General features: G+C 35.3%; 1 protein-coding gene across 5 annotated transcripts in view; it reads right to left on the reverse strand.

Moving 5' to 3' along the window:
- The window catches only part of Kap3 (kinesin associated protein 3), a 319,643-nt gene that overhangs the window by 120,509 nt on the left and 175,555 nt on the right, over positions 1–23,579 (reverse strand). For all 5 annotated transcript variants that reach the window (XR_016549579.1, XM_090406062.1, XM_090406060.1 and 2 more), the window contains one exon: positions 23,309–23,471. Coding sequence is in view for 4 of the 5 variants with exons in the window: in XM_090406062.1 (XP_090262188.1) it covers positions 23,309–23,471 (163 nt within the window). In the remaining variant the exon portion in view is untranslated. The remainder of the gene's footprint in view (positions 1–23,308; positions 23,472–23,579) is intronic.

Raw genomic sequence — 23,579 nt, forward strand, 5'->3', positions numbered from 1 at the left:
TTTAAGTAAATTTTTAATTTCTTAACTTGTGTTTTTGTGGGGTCGTAGATGTCCTAGTGACTAGGACGAAATATAGGAAGTACTAAATTCTATTTTAATTCTTTTTGAGTGTTGTAAAAAATCCATTAAACCTCTAACATAATGTCTTCACAGCACTTAAGCCTCTACACAAGTATTCCTCAAAAACTCAAGAAACTCATTTTCTTTACTTCCAGTTGCTATCTCATCATTCCGGTCTATATGCCATAATTAAAATCACCCATAGTGATCACCCATTTCTTATTTGCTTGGCTAATTTGACTATACATTTCACTATCACCACCATCTCATTACCTGGTCTATAACAACATCCCGCCAAATATTTGATTCCATTCACCTTTATCTCACACCATACTGCATCAAAACCACTGGCACTATTTAGCTCTTGCATCTCTACTTTGTATGGACATAACTCTTTCTCTATATATAAATAGTACTCCCCCCCCCTCCCTTTTTACCCTTTCTATCCTCACGACACACATCATACCCTTCCATCTCTATTCCTGTCAGGATGTCATCCTCTTCCAACCATGTCTCAATTATTCCGACAATCTTTGGGTGAACAGACACAATTAGTGCAACCATTACATCTGCCTTGTTTCTTATACTTCTAGCATTTGTATACAAACACACCAGCTCATTTCTGGATCTACAGCTAGTTCCACTGATACCACTCACTCGAGGTGATCTCTCCATGCTCGATTGGGGCCATTTCCCTTTCTTTTTCATTTTAGAACCCTTTTCAATTCCAACTGTTTCCTCTTGATCCTTGGTCATCCCTTTCCTTTCCAGCTTACACGTGGTCTCATCTCCTTTTAGAGCATCCACCTTTCTCACGCTGTGTACCCCCATCCATCCTGATCCTCCCCGTTTCCTTGCTCCTTTTGCACACCCATTCTCTTATTTTCTATACTCATACCACTCACTTCCCCATTCATATCCACCTCTTCAATCTCTCCTGTCTTACTCTCCTGCTCTTCCACATCACTCCCCTCTCGATCTGATTCATTCTCTCTATTCACTTCTCTACCTTCCAGCAACAGTCTCTCCAAGCGACTTGCACCATAACCACTCAAATGCAGTCCATTGCTCCAATACTGCTCACTTCGTCCCTCAAACTCATTCAACACATTAACAAACTGTACTTCCATCTCCTCACATATTTCAGAAGGCATATCATTCATAATCCTTGCTCTCTGCCTCATTTCACCACAGTCATACCTAGGCAACACACTGACCACCCTTCCTGTCACAATATTTAGAATTAGCAGAAGAAGAACTGGAAGTATCCGATTGGTATAACAGGTATTAATGAAACAAAGAAGAAAAAACAGGTCAGATCTTTCTAAGCAAATACCAGATATTTTATTCTAACAATAAACATCAGGGAAAAGGAATAGCTATAGTATTCAATACTAAATACTGCCATTCAAGAGGATAATCTTCTTGAATGGCAGGCGACATCAAGTAGAATCATGTGGGCAATTATCAGGATGAGGAACTTGATAATAAGACTTATTTGTAACTGTGGTCTCGCAGAAGGTTCACTAAGGAATAATTTGAGAAATTTTGGGGGCATTAGAGATGGCAGCTCACACAAAGAAAAAGCTGGTTCTTGTTGGAAATACAAAGGGTAGAGCACAAAATGATTACGACATATAGAAACATTTTGGGATAATTGAGAGAAAAGAGCAAAGCTAATAATAATGATAGTAGGATCTACTGGATGTCTGTTCAGGACATGGATTAGCTATAATAAACAGCATATTCCAACATAAAGATGTGCAGAAATTCACATGGAGAGAAGATGCAATATACAGAGGATTTGAAACAGGAAGTGATCACTATTTAAGTTCTAAGCAGAATAAAATTAATGATGAAACGGTTATTTTTGACCACAAGAACTATAGGAAAGATTGACTTCTATTTGGGTTTGTAAGTCAGATTTATTTCAAACTAAGCTATACCAACAAACTAAGCTGTTGGCTTCGTCAGGGTAAAAGATATATAGATGTAAGACCACTTAAATGCTAAAACTGTAAATGAAAAGAATTTAATAGCATTTTTACAAAAAACAGAAGAATGCTTACATGACACGCATAGAGCGTGTATGATCTCACTTGCTGTTATGTAGGAATGTTCTATAATTTTAGCAAAATTTAATTCTGACAAGTTTAAAGATATAATGAGGGTCTTCCAGAACTCAGGCAGAATTAATCCTTGGTTTCTATTTAGGTTTTGTTTTGAACGAATAACTGTTGTGGCTTCTTTTATCATTCGGGAGCAGAAATTCTCCTCTAAGTAGGGCATGGAGCTTTTGTCCCATTCTATGGTATGGTTTGTCCTAGTGAAATGAAAGGCTAACCCCGATTTGTCTTCTCTATTATTGTTCACGTCTCCTATTTGTTTCTTTTTCTTGATTTCAAAACTTCTAGAAGTCTGGCCAATATAGTTCAAGCTGCACGAGCAGGGGATGTTGTAGACTCCAGCATATTTGTAAAAAGGATGACTGTCTTTTGGAGATCTTAAGAATTGGCGGATGGTCTTTGAAGGTTTAAAGCTACTCGTATTCCATGTGGCTTGAGGAGTCTGGCAATCTTATTGGAAACTGTCCCTGTATACAGAATTACAATAGTGGAATTATAATGTATATCTTCAGGCTGTCTTTGTGTGGGGTCACAGAAAAGTATCTTGTGGATCAATTTTCCAGGATAGCCATTCTTTGTAAGGTTATTTGATATCAGGGAGAGTTCATCTTTGAGGTCTTTATCATCTGTCGTAATGAGAGAGGCTCTATTTTTTAGCATGTGTACAATGCTAAGTTTCTGAGAAATGTGATGTGAAGAAGTTAAGTGCAAGAATTGACCTGTATTGGTTGGTTTGCGATAGACTGTAAGGCTGATGCATCCATCTGTTTTGTTTCTTAATTAAAGTGTCCAGAAATGGTAATTGGTTTTCTTTCTCAAGTTCTAAAGTGAATTTAATTTTGTGGTGCAAAGAGTTGATCTTGCTTAGAAACTTGAACAGATCCTTTTCAGTATTTTTCCAAACAATAAAAACGTCATCCACATATCTCCACCATACTACAAGTTTAGGGTCTAGTTGAGATAAAATTTTACTCTCAAATTTCTTCATGAAGAGATCTGCACAAAGGTGGTGAAAGAGGGCTTCCCATTGCAAGGCCTGATAATTGTTGATAAATAGCTTTATCCCATAGAAAAAAGTTCGATTTTAAACATCGATTGAACAGAGAAGTGATGTCTTGGGTGGGGGGGGGGGGGGGCTTCTTAAAATGTTGATTACTTCCTCTACTGGAATGTTGGTAAATAAAGATGTAACATCCTGGCTTGCCAGAAGATCTGTATTGGAGATCGAAAAGTTGCTTAATTTCTCCACAAAATATTGTGAGTTACGTAAGTATCCGAATTGCAGATGTGTGCCTTAAGGAGACCTGCAAGGTGTATTGATAATAAATAAGTAGGCGAATAAATTCCATCGACAATGGAGGGTAATGGTATTCCATTTTTGTGGACTTCGGGAGAGCCATATAGTCTCAGCGTTAGTGGATGCATAGACTTTAATCTATTTTTAAGTCTGTTTGCCAGCTATCCATATTACGTAATAAATCGTTGGTATCATTGTGATTCTTTAATGTGGGGTCTGAATCTAAAACACAGTAGGTAGATGCATCAGACAGTAAGTTAGTTATCTTTTCTTTGTAATCACTGATGTTTAAGATCACTATAGAGTTACCTTTATCGGCTTTTAAGATGATAATTTCTTTATTTTTCATTAACTTAAAAATAGCTCTTTTCTCTAGAGGAGTGATGTTTTTATTGAGAGCTCTTGAAGAAGAGAGAGAATGATACTGTTTTTTATTCTGAGAGCATTAGCTATGGGCTCCGGTAGCAATGAAACCGCTTTTCTATATTGCATATTTTTATATTGAAAAGAAAAGTATCTAAAAAAGTTTTAAAACAAATCAAAGTGAAAACAAATTTTAAAACAAATCAAAGCTTCCAAAAGTGAAATGTAAACTCAAATACACAAATATTATTAAAAAAAAGAAAGACAGAATTTGTAAATAAGAACCAAACCATGGAGATTCAGTGAGACCCCCCTGCAGAAAACATTGACTGATTCAGCCAGAGGGCATGTGGTGAGGGTGTTTACCAGGATAGAAAAATCAGAACTCCATGGTAGACTCAGGAAGTTAATGAAGTAGTCAAGGAAAAGAAGAAAGAATATTGAAAGTTCCTGGTAAGTACGTCAACATGTACTCCACAAGAATATGGAGAAAATTTAAGAAAGTAAAGAATTGTGTAAAACTAGCTAAATAAAAGTCATGGGAACATTGGTAAGAGCACAGAAGATAAATATCAGAAAGGTAGGAAAATATTCTAGAAGCCAGTGAAAAAAATTAGAAATGGAGGAAGGATTACTGTTCAAAAATGATAAAGCAGACATGAAAAAAAAAAAAAAAAAGATATTCTAGATATCTGCAGTAATAGCTTTGAAAGGTTGTTAAATGAAATAAACAGTGAGAGCATAGTGGTAGAAAACATTCAAGGAGAATGTATTCAAGCATACATATCAATACTTGACATAAAAAAAAACTATCAAAAAAGCTGAAATGCAGAAAGCTGCTGCAGTACACGATGTTCAACTAGAAATGCTCAAATATGGAGTATAAAAGTTTTACACTGGCTACATTACATAATTCATAAAGCCTAAGTCAAAAGGTCAAATTACAGATGATTGGTGCAGAATTTATAGCTACTTTCAGATCAAACAAAGGTTGTTAGGATCAGATTTTCACTTTCAAGAGACAATAGTTAAGAAATCAAGTAAATATAACAAGAATCTATATATAGGTTTTGCAGATTTGACAAAGTGCCAAGAGAAGAAACAGTTAAAATGTTACAATTATCAGGTAACCAAAAAAGTTCGTGCAGTTTTTCATATTAAAAATTAAACAACTGCAGAAATTTTAATAAAATGTTTTATTCATTAAAATAAGCACCTTCACAATCTACAATTCTTTCCCAATGAGATAGAAGTTTGTAAATTCCACTTTTATAAAATGTTTTGTCTTTAGAAGTAATAAACCTAGCAACTTCTGCATCAATCTATTTTATTGCAGAACTGTCTATTTCCCATGTGATTGTCTAGCACCAAAAAAGGTTTAATTACTTGGAGAAATGTCAGGAGAATATGGAGGATGAGGGAGTATCTCCCATCCTAAAGCACAAATCTTCTCAAGGGTAAGTTTAGCATTTCCTGTAAGAATAGCACTTTCTTCCAATTAACTAGTCCCGGCTGTTTCTGAAGTAATGCATCTTGCACAAGCTCGAGTTGCATCGAATAGATCTTGGCCATAATTGTTTGGCCTGCAGCGAGAAACTTGTAGTGGACAATACCAGCTCCAGTCCACCACACAAAGCACAGTCTTCTGGGGATGAAGTGGTGTCTTTGAAGTGTGCAGTACTGGATCTTTGGTGACAACCAACGATAAGTTTGCTTCCTGTTAGAACAAGATCCATATTTTATCACAAGTGAGCAAGTAATCCAAAAAAAGGCTCATTTTTATGACATGAAAGAAGTGAAGAACAAATTGATAGCCTTTGAAATTTATTGTCATTTGATAATGCATGTTGGACCCATATGCTTAGCTTCCATGATTTTCCAAGTTGATGCAAGTGTAAACGAATTGTTTCACCACTCACGTTAAACATTTGTGAAAGTTCTTGCTATGTTAATCTTGAATTATTTTCAACAGTGGCATGAAATTCTTCATTATCAACAATGGAGGCCTTCCTAAACATGGTGCATCTTCAAGTGATTCATCGCCGAAAAGAAATTTTTTAAACCATGTCTGCACAGTACGTTCTGCTACTGAATCTTATACAAATGCCACACATATCTTACAGGGAACACCTGAAGTCTTCAAACAGAGTTTAAATTCATAAAGCAAACAAATCCGAATTACACCAGGTTCAACTGACATTTTAAAAGGGTTCAAAGTCACAGAGAAAACAAGTACACACCAAGTAAGAGTGTACCGATTGACTGATGCATATCTTGTGCCTTATGATGCACATGAAAATTGTGCTCTGCAAACCGCTACAAAATAAATAAAAAAAATTCATTGCAGTGAACTCTACATAAAACTGCATGAACTTTTTTGGTTATCTGATATAAGGTATAAATGGGACATTATATTGAGCAGTACATAATCTATATTTGAGTTGTAAGTCAACAGTCAGAATAAAAAGAGGTACAGGGAAATAGTTAGATGTTAAATCATGTGTGAGATAAGGGTGCATATTATCTCCACTGTCATATTATCTCCACTGTTATTTGTCATCTGTATCAATCAAATTATGATGAAAAGCAATATTAAGGCCAATATCAGAATAGAAGATGTTAATCTGAACTCTTTACTTTATGCAGATGTTATACTCCTAAATAACTTCACTACAAGTTTGCAGGATTCCCCAACTAAAGTGAATAACTGCTGTAATAAATTTGGTATGAAAATCAGCAATAAAAAGACAAAGACTATGAAAATACACAGGCACAATGAAATCATCAACTGCATCCTGAATGGAGAACCTATTAGACCACCTATTATGGGATATTATATTGAAAAATACATAGTCAATATTTGAGTTAATATTGAGTAAGTGACAATGAGTAAGTGAAATAATTCAAATTGTAACAGACAAAAGATCTAAAGTCCTAATTTGGTACCCTCTAAAGTTGTATAAAAGAAAGTATTAGTTGTGTAGGAGTTGGTCTTAAAATGATTGTCTCCCAAATTATTGGAAGATTAATGCTACCACACTTGTTATGGTTAGGAGAATGATTCATAGCAATTGCTGACTCAAAAAGTGAATAGTGAATATTGTAGTGAATAGTTTGCTACAGGAAATTTCTCTCAGTATAGCAGTGCACCACAGCATCAGTAGAGCATATTCTCACCATCATAAATTCCCTGCCCAAACAAAATTCCTGCCTATTTTTCAAGCAATGGTTTAACAACTGATGCACCAAAAGCAGTTCAAGAAAAATATTCAGCATGCTTCAGGTGGCTTGTGAAAAAACTCCAGCTTTACAGTCAGCTTATAACAAAGCAGTTAACAAATGCAAATCAATTATGAGCAAATTCAATCTGACTTTGAAATGGCCAACAGTAGAAAATTCACCTTCTACAGCAGTGGTACATTCTGGTCCATTGCAAAGGCCATTCTGACACAACTTCTAATTACCTATAATCATACCCATCCCCCAGCCCCTCTCTCTCATCCAAATGGTGATACTGTTATAGCACTTAAAGATAAAACTCCTGACATCATTCTTCTCCCATAGTTCCTGCACAGACAGAAGCAAATCACTTCCTATCATAAAAAAGACATCATAACAATCATAACTTCTCAACAGCCTACAATACCAAAAATGTCTTCTGCTTTTAATGGCATCTCCTCCAGTTGTATGTTGTACTCAGAAGTTGTGCTCCAGAACTAACACATGTCCTACATCATCTATACAGTATTTTATACTCACCTGACACTTACCTCAATATGGATGCAAGCATACATTTAATATATTCTAAAATAAAAAAAAAAATGACAAAAGTTATCAAACTACAGACCAATCGCTCTCAGTTAAGTCCTCTCCAAAATAATGGATAAGGTCATTAGCAGTCAACTTCACTACATAGAAGCTACTGATTAACTGCTATAGTTAATCAATAGCCAGCAAGGATTCTGCACTTTATTTATTTATGAAGTTTCCTCCCTTATCTCCCATGTCCCTATTGGGGCAAGTTGAGCCCCCTCATGGGGGGGTTAAGTATTTATGATTGTAGATCCATGTGTGTTCATGGGGCTGGTTTGCCTGCTTGTGGGATGAAAAACCCCAGATAAACTGGAGGAAAAAACCCTACTGTCCATGTCCAAGACCAGCTAACTTGGCTATGGCTGAAGAAGATACTTAAGCTCCTCTCGTCGCTAACGGGAATCGAACCTAGGACACTCCTTCCCCAGGCATATGGTTAAGAAGCACAAAGCCACTAGGCTAACCCATGCGGACAGGATTCTGCACTGTGGATCCATGACAGACCTCTTAGCCTAAATCACCTACTCCTGGACAGTGAGGAATATGTGTTGTTGCTCTTGACATTTGTGCATTTGATCATGTGGCAACACAGCTTACTCAGTAAAATACCAACCATCAATCTATTTTACATCTTCTGTAAATAGGCCATCTTCCTATCTCATTCACTGCATGTCACAGTGAATGACTTCCTCTTTTCCACCAAATGCAGAAGTGCCACAGTGCTCTATCAACTACCCCTTTACATTAATTATTTTGCTTAGCCAGTTTTGCTGATAGCAGCACACTCCATTCTTCCTACTCATTCAACAAGCCATGCAATAAATTAAAGATGCCAAGAAATCATATTCTTAGTTTAATCCTTTCTCCAATTGCTTACACTTGGAGAAAGGATAGACATGTGTGTGAAGTATCTTCACAATTGGGTTCTTTGTATATGGAGGTTAATGACTTCACATCAGTTGCCTTAGTATCCCATAATGCAAAGCACACACCCTTTAGACGTGTGTGTATAAAACCATGCACACAAGATCTTTCTTCCAAGCTTGAAGATCTTTCTACAACCAATGCTTTAAACACTAATCTCTATACTATTCAATGGAGTACTTCTTTATCACAAAAAAAAGGCAACTCACCTTCCCTTACCTTCAACTGATACACAGTTTTTTTCATCCTATTAATTATTCCTTAGTATCCCATAATGCAAAATACACACTCTTTAGACATGTGTGGGTATTAGATTTTATATATATATCACCATGTACACAATATCTTTCTTACAAGCTTTAAGATCTTTCTACAACTAATGCTTTAAACACTGATCTCTATACTCCTCAATGGAATACTTCTTTATCACAAAAAAAGGAATCAACTCACCTTCCCTTACCTTCAAATTACACACTTCTTTTTTTTTTTTTTAATCTGATACATTGTATGTTTATCTTTCCTTGGACTGACATTTACATCTAGCCTTCCTTGGCATAAACACATCACATTAATATCTTCTTCAGCTTCTAAAAACATTCTTGATGCTGTTCAAGAGAGAGAGCAATTCAGCAGCTCTCCAATGATGGCATTCATCATTCCTTCACTTTCAGTTAAGCATATTAAAACACAAGTAGCAACTTCTCAACCACCCTTTACAATCCAGCTGCAAATGCAAGGAAACCTGCTTTTTCACTTCTATTATTTCATATACCTCTGCTCTCTGAAACAGACTTCCTCATGAAGTATATCCCAACAACAACTACAACCTCCAGCTTTTTAAGAAAAATGTCAACAGGTTCCTTCTTTTCCAAACCTTGCCTACCCTTAACACAAGACATTAATATGCTAGAAATTCTTCTGTATCTTGTGTGTAGGACTGATTAAAAAACACCATTTTTCGAGACTTCAATAGCTTATTAATGTAAATTTTTTACTGTTATAAAAGTGTTGGCTACAGTGAGAGCTGATGGCATAATTGACTTTATTTTGCATAAAACAAGATTCTATTAAACTGATATTTAGGAAAACAAACAGTATCTAGAGCTAGGCCTGAAATGTAAACAGATAAAAACTATAAAAATGAAAACTTAGTGCATTAATGAGTGACCTGTGTTAGCATCAAAAATGGAGAGGTCTGACTTAAGGATCACAACAGGAATAAGAACTTAAGAAAATTAATCTAAAGAACTTTATACAATGAAAAATGAACTAATCATTATTCAGTGGAGCTTTCTATGCAATTTGAGAGTTGATATGCATCTCAGATAGTTGACTGATATATATGTATATAAATATATATATACACACACACTAGTGGCCAAAATTGTGGAAACCTTTTGGAAAAAGTGTATTTTTGAGGCTTGATGGCTTATAACACCACTGTTTTGTGTGTGTAATACCATAAAATTATATATCAATGGAAAGATAATTTAATCAAGAATGTGATGCAACAAACATTGTTTGATTATCTGTATTCTATGAAAAGTTAGAGCCAAATAACCAGAAAAAAGAAGCACAACTTGCTTAGGTTGATATGAAGTAGCTTTCCTTCATTTGAATGTAGCCAATGAGCATGAGTGTTTAGAGAGCCAATCAAGTGTCATCTTGTTTTGGCAATGAGCCAATAAGGTCACAGTAGGATTCAGCTATTGATGTTATGTATTGGAGCTGAGAGGAGGACATTTGTCAGTGTGTTATATGATTGCTATCAAGTTAGTTGGGATTTTTTGTGTTCTTTCATTTAGTGAGCTTGTAAAACGTAATAAAATTAAAGAAATGGTGCAAAGAGTTGACTGGTCACCCAGAAAGCAATGTAAAATAGTACTGTTAAGTGAACAAGGCTACAGTTATGAAGAAATTAGAAGAAAAATTGGTGGAAACTTAACCAAAGATGGCATTTCTAAATTTTTGAAGAGGTATAAGGAGACTCAGTCACTACAAAACCAGACTAGTAAAGGCAGGAAAAGGTGCACAACAGCAAGTGATGATAGAAGAATAGAGAGACTGTGCCTACGTGACAGATGAAAATCATCTGGGTGTATACAAGATGAAATGGCACAATACAATGTGAAGTTGAGTGCAAGGTCTGTTCAGCGCAGATTGCAGGAATTTGGTCTAAATGCCAGAATTCCACAAAAAAAAAGCCATTTTTATCCCTCAAACAAAGGTTGAAAAGATTAAAACCCATGTTAACTGGACGCCGGAACAATGGCACAGTGTTATTTGGAGTGATGAGACCAAACTCTCCGTTTGGTAGGGATGGCATAAAATACGTAAGGAGAAGAATTGGAGAATATTTGCATTCCTGATTGCATTACACCTACCGTGAAACACCCACTTAGTGTTATGATCTAGGGTTGTATGACATCAAAAGGTGTGGGCAGAATTTGCATGATTAATGGGAATATAAATGCCCAAAAATACATAAATGAAATACTTGAGCCCAAACTAAAGCCTTCCACATGTGATCTTTTCCAAGATAATGAAGCATTTATATTTCAACAGGATTCAGCTCCATGTCATGTTACTGCTGTGTGCAAAAAGTGTTTTCAAGATAATCATATTCCACTGCTGGAATGGCCTGGGAATAGCCCAGACCTTAACCCAATCGAAAATCTATGGAGCCGACTAAAGAAACTTGTTAGAAGCAACCCAGCAATAAAACCCAATTAATAGAAGCAATAATTCAATCTTGGTTTCACATTATAACAGCTGCAGAACTAAAAAACTTGGTTCACTCCATGGGAAGGCATTGTAAGGCCATAATTAATGCTAAAGGTTACCCAACTAAGTATTAACTCACATTGTGAGAATTTTTGTATATCTGATTTTTTCTGTGTTTCACTTTCTTCTTTATAACTGCTGTTCTAATAAAAAATCCTCCATAAAAGTTATCGCATTACATTTTTGATTAAATTATCTTTTCATTGATATATAATTTTATGGTATTACTTCAAAAAAAAGCGGTGTTATGCACCATCAAACCTCAGAAATACACTTTTTCCAAAAGGTTTCCACAATTTTGGCCACCAGTGTATATATGAATAGTAAAGTACAGAGACAGTTGTAGATTGGTTGCCAAATACAAAGAGAGAGAGAGAAAATGCAAAATAGAAAGGAAGATGAGGAGAGAAGTGAGCACTAAGTGATGTCTTTGCTTTAGGATGTCGGTTGTCTTAAATTATGGATGTAATTATATAATAGTTATATTAGAATTTTAGGAGTATCAGGAATGAATCATTCACACAGACCAGACAATAAGAACAAAGTTCATTACTCAACCACTAGTAATCTTATCTTATAAATGGCACATTTTGGGATGTAAAAAAATAAGACTGCATACTGTATTGGTGGAGAACATCATTCACAATTTATTTTAATGGTATTACAATACCAAACCAACTAAATTATAAAAAAGATGTTTATTAACTGGCTTACATTTTGCTGGATTTCAAACCAGCATCTTCAGAACACACTACATGTTACATAACTGGTAATTAATTTACGGAATTGACAACGCATATAAAGTAAATTAATTAAAGATAACTTTAATGAATCACTTCTATATTTCGGCAATGTCACATTGCCATCTTCAGGAACATAAAGATATGGTATGTGCACTAAGGAACTAACAAAGCAAATGAGGAAGAAAATAAGAACTAATTTTTGTTCCTAAAGTCCTAATGGTGCCCTCTTGCGGGCTAATTTGGTAGTCTTGGCAGTTGGGCTGAAGTTCTCAAAATGAAAGTCTCACAAATTTGGGGCAGTTTCATGCACCCAAATTTGTTGAGGTTAGGAACGTTTTTTAGAGCTGCTGAAGATTCTTTGAATAGTCTTTCGTATTTAAACTTGCTGCGATGGATTATTTTTGTCTTCTTCCAACGAACTTTATGGTGGGTATCTAAGGCATGGTCTGCCAGCCCAGAGCGGCTGTACTGGTGAAAGTTATCTTTCTAGTAAAGTTATCTATATAGTTATCTTTAATTAATTTACTTTATATGCGTTGTCAATTCCGTAAATTAATTACCAGTTATGTCTAACCAACGTATAAGTCTTACTACTAGACTACATGTTACAGTTAACACAAGAAAATGATTAAGTGAAGCAATTCAACTGAAGATCTGCTTCAGGAAGTGGATGAGATTCGGGATCCTAGGATGACAGTGGACTAAAGTTCTAAGTGCAAGAATTGCAAAGACTGCACATTGCATTGATGCTATGATAAGAAGTACAGTGACAAGTAGGGATAAGGAGATGGTGCCTCTGTATCAGGCATTATATTCTAACCACACATGGATTATTGTGCTCAAATTTGGTAGCCTAGTTTCATTATGATGTGGAAATGCTAGAGAGGATCCTAGCCAGCCTGGTTGGCTGAGTGGTTAGAATATCCGCTCTCCAGCCAAAAGGCTGCAGGTTCGAAACTTGCCATGGGCATGGATGTTTGTGATAGTCTGTGAAAATATTAGTGGTGGTGGGCGGTAAATGGCATTGGTGTAGTTGTAGTTGTTGGATTCAGTGGTGGAGACAGAGAGTTGTAGAGTAAGTGTCCTTTCTCAATGAGTCTTTGAAATCTCTGGAGGTGTCACATAATAATAATAATAATAAAGACGAATGATGAAAGTGATATGGGACTGGAGTGTTCTTATTCAGAACAGTTGAGATGTACATTACAGTTTGGTAGATAGGAGGAAAAGAGAGGATATGAGAGAGGCCTTCAAGTTGGTTGAGAAATTTTACCAGATTAATACAGAAGGAATTATTAAAAGAGAGGATCATAAGATGGGAAGAACAAGAGGCCATCCCTGGAAGTTGTATAAAGATGTGGTGAAGAAGGTTGTGAGGAGTGGACAGTTACTGGTAAGTGGAATGCATTGCTGGAGTGCATTCTGAATGCAGGAAGTGTAAATGATTTCAAGGTTCAATATCAGAGATATGTTGCTGGTTGAGTGGGCCTTCCACAATGGGTCTACTGACTCCATGAAAGTTACTGTAATAGTAATAAAATAATTTAACACAGTCAGTCAGATCAACAATGATACATGTGTTTCTAGTGTGCATGAAGTATGCTTTTCATATTTTATTGCTTTACGTGCAGTAGATTTTTATCTTTCACATAATGAAGTTAATGCTCTATATAATTAACTTTAAACTTTCTTTTATATAATCATATATTTGCATATCTCAGATGATTATCATAGATATGCCACATATTATATTTTCGAAAATTAACTTAGTTTCAAAATAAATTTTGAAATTACATTGGTTTGCGAGCATAATTCGTTCCGGAAACGTGCTTGTAATCCAAAGCACTCGTATATCAAAGCGAATTTCCCCATAAGAAATAATGGAAACTCAGATGATTCGTTCCAAAACTCAAAAATATTCATATAAAAATGATTAATACAAAATACATATACCTTATACATGTATACCTTTTTATATTTTTATTATTTAAATGTAATATGCATAATCGAATTTATTAATTACATATTACAGTAATTGTACTGGGTAGGATGACTTTCATTGTCACTAACGTTATCACTGCTATCTGTCGACTCTTTTTCTTTTTGTGCGACTTTAACAAGGAACCTATCCAATGACACTTGCTTATGCCTCCTTTTGAGGATTTCACGGAAATATGACACTGCATTGTCGTTAAACAGACTCATCGCTCGCACTGCCACAGCCTTACTCAGGTGGTGCCTTTCTACAAAATTTTGCACTGTTTCCCACATTTTACACACCTCCCTAATCTCATTTGAAGAGAGGGATGTCTCCATTTTTTTTTCCTCCTCCTCAGACGAGATCTCTCCATAACCTCTTGCTGTTGCTCGCAATGCAGATCCATCAGTTTGTCGGTGGTAAACTCCTGGCCATGTTCCTCCACCAGCTCTTGAATGTCGTCCTCAATCACCTCTAGTCCCATGGTCTTCCCAAAGGAACACAATTTCATTGACAACTGGCAGCTCCTGTTCATGAGCAAACGCCTCGATGCAATCAGACCACAGTTTTTTCCAAGCAGAATTAAGGGTTCTCTTGGTGACCCCATCCCAGACTTTATCAATGATCTTGACGCAGTTTACGATGTGGAAATGATTTTTCCAAAACTCTCAGAGGGTAAGGTTAGTTCCTTCGGTCACCTCGAAACATCGCTGAAATAGTGCCTTGGTGTAAAGCTTTTTTTTTAAAGTTCAAAATGACGTGCTGATCCATGGGCTGGAGTAATGTTGGGAGAAAGGAACTGAAACTTGACCTTAACGAACTCAAATTCTTCCAGTAAGTCGTCCTCAAGGCCTGTAGGATGAGCAGGAGCATTATCCATAACCAGCAACAACTCAATGAACAAGATACGAGTGACCCAAGCCTTGCTGTTGGACCTCCACATAATGTTTAACTGGCTCTTCTGCACCTTGCATTTCTTAAAGGCTCGTGGATTCTCAGAATGATACACGAGCAGGGGCTTGACTTTGACATCACTGCTTGCGTTAGAACACAGCAAAAGGGTGAGATGGTCTTTCATGGGCTTGTGACCAAGCATTGCATTCTCTTCTGCTCCAAAAAATCCCCGTCTCATCGCAAGTAAAAACTTGCTGTGGCGGGTAACACTCGGAAACAACGAGCTTTTGGAACTCTGCAATGAACGCCTCAGCTGCCTTTGCGTCTGAACTCACAGCCGATCCGTGCCTCACAACACTATGAATGCTACTTCTCCTCTTAAAGTTATCAAACCATCCCCTGCTCGCCTTGAAGCCTTCTTCGTTTTCTGTAGACATACCTGGCAGTTTACTTATGAGGTCGGCATGCAAGGTTTTTGCATTCTCACAGATAAAGTTCTCAGTCACAGTATCACCTGCTAGTTGCTTCTCGTTTATACACACCAAAAGCAACTTTTCTACATCTTCCAGAATACATGGCTGTTGCTTTGATATTCTTGTGACTCCTTTTGCTACATCTAGCCCCCTTAGTTCTTCTTTAATACTGTGCAAATCGTTGACGTAGACCTCTTATAAAATCTTGCAATGGCGGCCACTTGCATACCTTGTTCGTGCTTCCCGATGATTTCCTTCTTAACATTCACCATAATCATCTCCTTCTTCTTACTGCCTTCCTTTTCAACCCTTTTCTTCATTGGGGCCATTGTCATAGTACAGTTAATAAAGAACAGTCACTACATTTGGATGCAAAATAAAAAAATGCTTTACGCACACACACGTGGTCACAACACTAGCACGAATGTTCACTAAACGAATGAGGTATGCGGACTGAGACCGAGCATGCGAGACAATTACCCACAGTCCTGAGCGGCTTGTGATCACGTGACGCTCGGCAGACAAAGCGAACAGGTAATACTGTACTCTTATTGCAAGACCTCATTCGTTTATCAAGTTAAAATTCATTAAAAATTTTTGCTCGTCTTGCAAAACACTCGCAGACCAAGTTACTCGCAATCCAAGGTACAACTGTACTTAAATTTAGAAAATAAATTTTAAGATATAATTAGATGTATTATCACCCCTCCCCATCCCAGTAATATAATACAGTTCATACTGTTGTAAAATATTAATTTTCTTTTATCTGTCTATCTACTTCCTTCCTTACTTAAATTTGTTCTTGTCCCCCCCCCCTTTTTTTTCTGCGGTTAGTTAGACCTCATGTTATAAGTCTATCTAACGTAACAGTCCCTGAGCAATCGCACAATATCAATTAAGAAATTTATTTGATTTTAATGACTACGCCACTTAATTGATCCTTTTAAGTCTGAAAGTCAGTGGATCATAACTTTTCTCTATTCCCGCAGGCTCATTAATATTTTCGGGATAGTGCATTGGCTAAGGAATGAGAACCAGGTAATTACAAAACAAAACCATGTTTATTATCAAACTAAAAGATATGATACAGAGCATATAAAAGTTGATTAAAGATTAACTTAATCAAGGGCACTTCAACACACAAAATTACTTGCTATTTGAACAACAGAAACTATAGTACTTTCATTATCAGAAAATAATTTAATCACTTAATCGAATAACATAATCAAAAGCACTTTAACACACAATATTACTTGCTATCTGAGCAACAGAAACTATAGTGCTTTCACTATCAGAAAAACTTATTGTGCCTTGATATAAAGGTGTCTTCTATGACACAACTTGGCTTACACGCATACTTAAATATTCCAGGAGAGATTACATTAACTTTCTTCCAATACATCCAATACTTAATTGATACTAATTCAGACATTATCACAAGCAACTTATGAATTAGACATACTTAACAATACAAGTTCTTCCCTTATTCAAAATTCAATATAACCGCCAGTTAACAAGTAACCTCTCTCAATCCTTTACGATTTCAAGTTACAATCATATAACATACTACAAACAAAAGAATAGCTTATTTGCTAACAAACTCGAGAGAAAACTCCGATTTATTCCGTATCACACATAGAGACTTCCGTCCAGTCAATCCTTGAGAGTTTTCCTTCGTCGGACGCATTGGGGTTCTGCCATAGCTGCCAGGAACCTAGAGTGAGCTGCTGGCAGGGAAACATCTGGCATCGGCGGTGGGAAGAGTGATCATCCTGGAACTAGAGAAGGAGCCCCCGTAGACCTCGTAGGTGAAGGGCCATGCAAGAGACCAAAGACCAAAAAGCCCAGAACCACGTGCTGCATTGCCTTTTATTCCATTTTCCTTCCTTTGTTCTTAAGTAAGAGTATTCCCAGATTAGCCAGAAGTAATGAAAAAATTGACGTCATCGCTGGTCGCTTGACGTTACAATTTTGGTGGTATTCTGCGCTAATCTGGCTTAACTCCTATTAAGCTTTTACAAACAAGTCTAAAGTGCAGGTGCATTCTAACAGTAATTTGTTCTTTTATATTTCTACATCTTACTAAGCACATTTTTTTCTTATAATTTTAGACAAAACAAACTGGAAAATCCTTAGCGAAATTTCTCTTAAAAAATAATTTCTCGCAATTTACAAGATTTTACACTGTCTAATGCTATCATGACAATGTTAATTTTGCTTTCTTGTAATAATGAATTATAATAAAATTATGGAGACAACTTCTGTGTTAGAGTAATAACTTCAATTTAATATAAACCAAAAATAATTGCCAACATTTTGACCTTCGTATCAAGGTGTTTATCATCTGGAGTATTGTTGAATTTTGAATGAATAAAATTCATTAGGAATTTATTCAATCACAATTTAACAAGTTAAACCCTGAAAGGATATGCTTGCATCCTAGTATATATTATATATATCTTGACAAATATAGGATACAGTGATTAAGAAGAAAATTTGTGTATATTTCAGTGTAAAAGAATTTTTACTAGATTGTATATTTGATAGTGAAGTTTGGTAAATTTTATATTACTTGTTAAGATTGTTACACAATGAATTGCTGTATAAATTGCATGTAACAAAGTGAGAACACAAGGTCAGAGTACAAGGGCAAACCATCGAATTAAGAAGTTGCCCCAAGCAGTCTCCACAACACGTGGAGACCTAAGCTGTTCGGAGAAGACGCTACGGAAGTGAGACCCACGTGTACAAATAAAAACGTGATGAGTGAACAACTTAGGTTACAGAGAGTATCGGCAAGGAGTTGGTATAAAAGAGTTAGGAAACCCCCCCCCCCCCAAGGCGTTTTGGTGGTTTTCTCTTCTCGATTGTCTGGACGTGTAGTTCGCAGGGAGTTCTGCTCTCACGCCTGGGTAGTAGCAGTCGGAAATGCCGCATATTAGTTGAAAAGGTTGCAGGTCTCAAGCCCTATGATGAAAGGATAGACGTTTTACACAGATAGTTGGCAACTCATGGGAAAGCTCAGTGACTTGGTAGCATGCTACGCGAATGCAGAATCACCGTTCGCCATGAATGTTCTTGACATAGACTCAATATACTAGCAACGTGAGGGCTAACCAACGATCGCAGGAATCCCAGCCGTAAAACCAACGAAAAGGAAATAGTTAAAAGAAAAAGAATCAGGAATCGAAGGGACAAGTATAAAGGATCATTAAGTACGGTACTGTAACCTTTTTGTCAAGTAATGTGTGTGAGGAAGAGAAAGTAACTGTAATTTAAGAATTAAGGACTCTGATTAGAATAAGACAGGACTATAGTGCTTTGATAACAGTTAGACAAAAGGAAAAAGAATGTTCTTTACACTGCTGATTGATAATTATGTCTTAAGAGATATTGAAATGTCTTTATTTGAGTAATTTAGTCAAAGTCTGAAGTTTCATTTTTGTTTTATGATCTAAGAATGCTAGATTACGATTCTTTTAGAAAAGTGTTTCTATGATATTCATATTTGTTTAAAATATATGTAAGTTATTTTGTTTAACATTCTAATAATAATGATTGATTATTCTTTACACTGTATGACAACAAATATGATGAATAAACCTTTTGCTATTTTTAATTTGATTGCCTGTGTCTAAGAATCCGATGCACCACTCATATATTATTCGAATCTAAGCAGGAGGGAATAAACGATAGTTAAGGTCACAACTGCAAACAAAGGTCAATAGTGGTCAATTGAAAAACTTGACTGCAAACAAAAGGTCAAGAACATCTGCAAGTTCACTTCTTGATTGGGAAACTCTTTTCTTAATCTAAGGGTTCTGGGTGGCACAGCAATAAAAAACAAATTTTCCCAGAACTTTAAGAGAGGCAAATTTCAGAGGCTTTGTGACCTAGGAATTGGCTCGTCCCTGAGGAAATTCCTTTGTGTTCTCAACAGTACCACGTGACATCCAAGGAGAGGTATACTATACAACATATAGATATATAATAAAAAGATTAGGACATAACAGTATATACATATACACAAAGAGACAAGCTATATTACAATATACACAAAGAGACAAGCTATATTACAATATACACATAGAATGCTGAAGTAACACTAATCTGGTCAATCATTAATACTACTGACCTGACCTCTGGTAAAATAAAAAAATACTACATCAAAGCTAGAGTCCTGTGATCTATTTCACTTGAGATTACTAACACAAATAAATAAAAAAAGAACATAATGGTAATGGGAATCATGAATCCTGCTTCACCCTATATAAGGTAAGTGACAGGTGTACTGGATTTGGTATACTCCAAGGTGGGGTGGGAATTCTTTGAGGAGTTCAACATGTTTTCCAGTTTTGTAAGAAGTTTAAAGGTGGCATTAAGGTTTTAATCATGTAGCATTCTATTCATTTTCTGCTATCCCTTTAATGTATGGAATGGCTATGATTTTACTGCAATCTATATTACATAGATACATATCGATGGTAATTTTGCTACAGCCATTGTTTATAAACATACTTCTAATTATTTGTGATTCATGCTGAAGAACTTGCTCATTAGAGCAAATTTTTATTACTTGATTTTTGAGGGTGTTAAATGACTAAGTTTTTGTGAAGAGTGGTAGTAAGTTTACAAGTATGTACTTGGCAAGTATGTGTGAGCTTGCAATAGACAATGAAGGATAGACTGCAGAGGAAAGACATGTAACAAGTGTATCCAGAAATGGAAGTAAGATTTAATTTTCAATAGTAAATGGCATGTGGTCATGTTGTTTGCTCAGGTGGCTGAGGAAAGTATTTACATTTTGGCAGCTGTGTGGCCAGATAAAAATATAATTAACATATCTAAGACAAAGTGGAGATTTTAAAGTAAAGGAATCGATGATGTTGCTCAAAATCTTTCATAAAAAGGTTGAACCTTGATATAAAGGGGTAATTATTTTGGTTTACATTAAATTGAAGTTATTCATCTAACACATTAGTTGTCTCCATACTTTTAATAAATGTTGATCAGTGTGTAACTATAAAATAAAGAATTCATAATAATTCAATTTACTTGTCTTCTGTCTCGACTAAAAGGAAAGAGTTTAAATTCTGGCAGCTGTGTGGTCAGATAGCAAAAATATCATCAACATATCTAACCCAAAGTGTAGGTTTTAAAGTAAAGGAATTTAGAGGATGTTGCTCAAAATCTTCTATATAAAGGTCAAAGCTTGATATCAAGGGGTAATTATTTTTGTTTATATTAAATTGAAGTTATTTTTTTTAACACAGTAGTTGTCTCCATACTTTTATTATATAATAAATGCTGATTAACGTGGAACTATGAAAGAAAGGATTTGTAATAATTCAATATACTTGTCTTTTGTCTCTTTTGGCATAAAAAATTTATGTTAATAAAATTGGTCTGTAGAGTTTAAAGTTATTTTCTTTAGTAACTTTGCATGTGATGGTGGATTGATATATATCTTCTAACTATGTAACTAATTCTGGGGTCCCACAAGGTTCTGTCCTCAAACCCACCCTCTTTCTTCTATATATATCAATGACCTACTCCAGCTGACCATCAGTCCAATACATGGCTTCACTGACAGCACTCTACATTCCTCCTTCTCACCTGACAAACCCTGCACCAAACAATCCACCACAACCCATAAAGCAACAACCACAGCAAGCCTGAATTCTGATCTCTAAACCATTCTTGACAAGGAAATTGACAAGGTTATATGATCCTCATGGGCTTGAATAACCTTGTCTATTTCAATGCCTGCAAAACACAGTTCTGCCTCATTTCCAACAAAAAAAACCATATTTTCTCAGCTTACCTTTGACAGCACCCATATATGTTCTTGGAATTACCTTGAGGTGTTTATACCAGGAGACACCTCAAGGGTGTCTCCTGGTATAAACACATTACAACCATTGCCTCCTCAGCATCCAAAAACTTAGGATTCCTCTTTTGCTCAAGGCATTACTTTACCTCCGAACTTTATTACTTTATCTCTGAACAACTATTTACAGCCGTACAAATCACAAATTTTCCCATCCATTGAGAACTGCTCACAGATCTGGTGCGGTGTCCCCAAGTGCTCCCTAAAAATACTCGACACAATACAGAAGACAGTAATCACTGATAAATGACTCATCTCTTACCGACTCATTCCAACCACTCTTGCACAAGCATTTACAAAGGAGGGGACGGTCTGGAAAGTTCTGATAAACACCTAAAACAAAATGATATTAAAGTAACTGATATAACCACGTATCCTTGTATGTTCTTTCTTGTAGTTATATCAATTGCTTTAATATCATTTTTGTTTCAGGTGTTTATCAGAACTTTCCAAACCCCTTCCCACCACCACCTCGTAGTATCTACTAAATGAATCTTCCATAAATATTTCCATGGTAAATATGCATCAGAGTTAGCATTAATACCCTCCCTCTCTCTCTCTACCAAATCCAAGTCAGTTTTATACCAAGGTTGTTACTTCATGGGTGTTTTCTAAAACAAGGTAAATCTATCATGAAACTTTTTATACTGAAGCCTGTTGAGACAGGATATTTATCCTTTTTGTTATCAAGTTAAGAAAAAAAAGATTCCTTTTTGAAGATGGATACATGTTTTGAATTAAAGCAAGGAGTTCAAATGAGAACTTCTTGCTTTAATTCAACAAAGCAAAACGCTTTGTAAAAGCTTAAAAAGATTTAACAAAGGGTTTTGCTCTTTGCTTCTCAAACTTAAAACTTTTTTTTTTATTCTGCATTTAAACTTAATTTGTGTGTGAAAGAGAGATAGTATCTATATTATGAATTTTTTAAATCAATTTTTATGTAAATAATTATAATGTATAATTTTCATTTAATTAGAAAGTTTTGCATTATTATTCTCCTGTCTGACTTAAGGATTGCAATAAGTGAATGTAATAAATGAGATTTTTTTTTAATAATTTGAAGAAACTGTTGATATAGAAATAAATTTAGATACCGGAAAGGAACCAATATTCATGAAACAAACCTTTTAGTTGCAGTAATCAGAAATATAATAATAACTCTGATATAAAAAACATAATCTTTATTCTGAGAAAGCAAGCCACAGAGCCTACAAAACAAACAGATATAAATTAATTTAATATTTATATTTAATTTAATTAAATATAAATATTAAATTAATTTTATACTATGGTTATATCATGTAATCTCATATAAGATCTACACACTTTTTTGTGTATATGTTTTACAATATATTTTTTCTAAAGTTATACTTCTTTAATATTCTAATGGCTTTATTTCACTCTCTAATGAATGATAAAAAAAAAATAATAATTTTATTTTTATATGACTCCCACCCAGAAAAAAGCTGTAGACCTATAGTGCATTAGTACCATGAGTGGGATGTATTTTTTTTAAATAATTATTTTTATTTATTTTTTATATAATCTGAATATAATCTGAAAATCTAAATCTGGAGACCAAAAATGAATCTTTTTAATCCACTTCAGGTCTCCAATAAGCAAGACTGTGAGATCACTGCCTTGCTTATTGGAGACCTGAAGTGGATAGATAAACATCCACTTCAGATCTCTGACTCTGACATCCATGCTCACAGCAGGATTTGAACAGCAGCCTGATGACTGAGAGCAGATATGCTAACCATTCAACCGATCAAGTCAGCAAGTGAGTTCAATAACATAACTAATTAAGGTTTAAGACATTACTTAAATTTTAACATTCAGAATATTTAGATGTATATTCTCTCATTCATTAATGCTGCTTACTGGAAATTTGGTGATTACTACCAGTGAAAAATACAACTGAAATTTAAACTGGGAGGGAAAAAAAATTCATAATACTTACCAATTAAGTTAACTAACTTGGGTAAAAGACCAACTTTCACCACTGTGTTGCGTAATTCAAGATCAAAGGAAAGGTTTAGAAGCAAGCGAAGAGTTACATTTAGGAGATCCTCATGATCATTAGGTATCAACCTGGCTACTTTTTCTACAACATTATGTTCAGCCTGAAGCATAATTATTAAAAAATATGTTTTAGATCTTAATTTAATTTTTTTTTTTAAATTGTGAATTAATCAATAAATGCAAACTAATTAACATTTATGGATAAAACA

This window comes from Typopeltis vanoorti, chromosome 16 (assembly GCF_054136105.1).
Source record: "Typopeltis vanoorti isolate ZY-2024b chromosome 16, IOZ_Tvanoo_1.0, whole genome shotgun sequence".
Classification (NCBI taxonomy): Eukaryota; Metazoa; Arthropoda; class Arachnida; order Uropygi; family Thelyphonidae; genus Typopeltis; species Typopeltis vanoorti.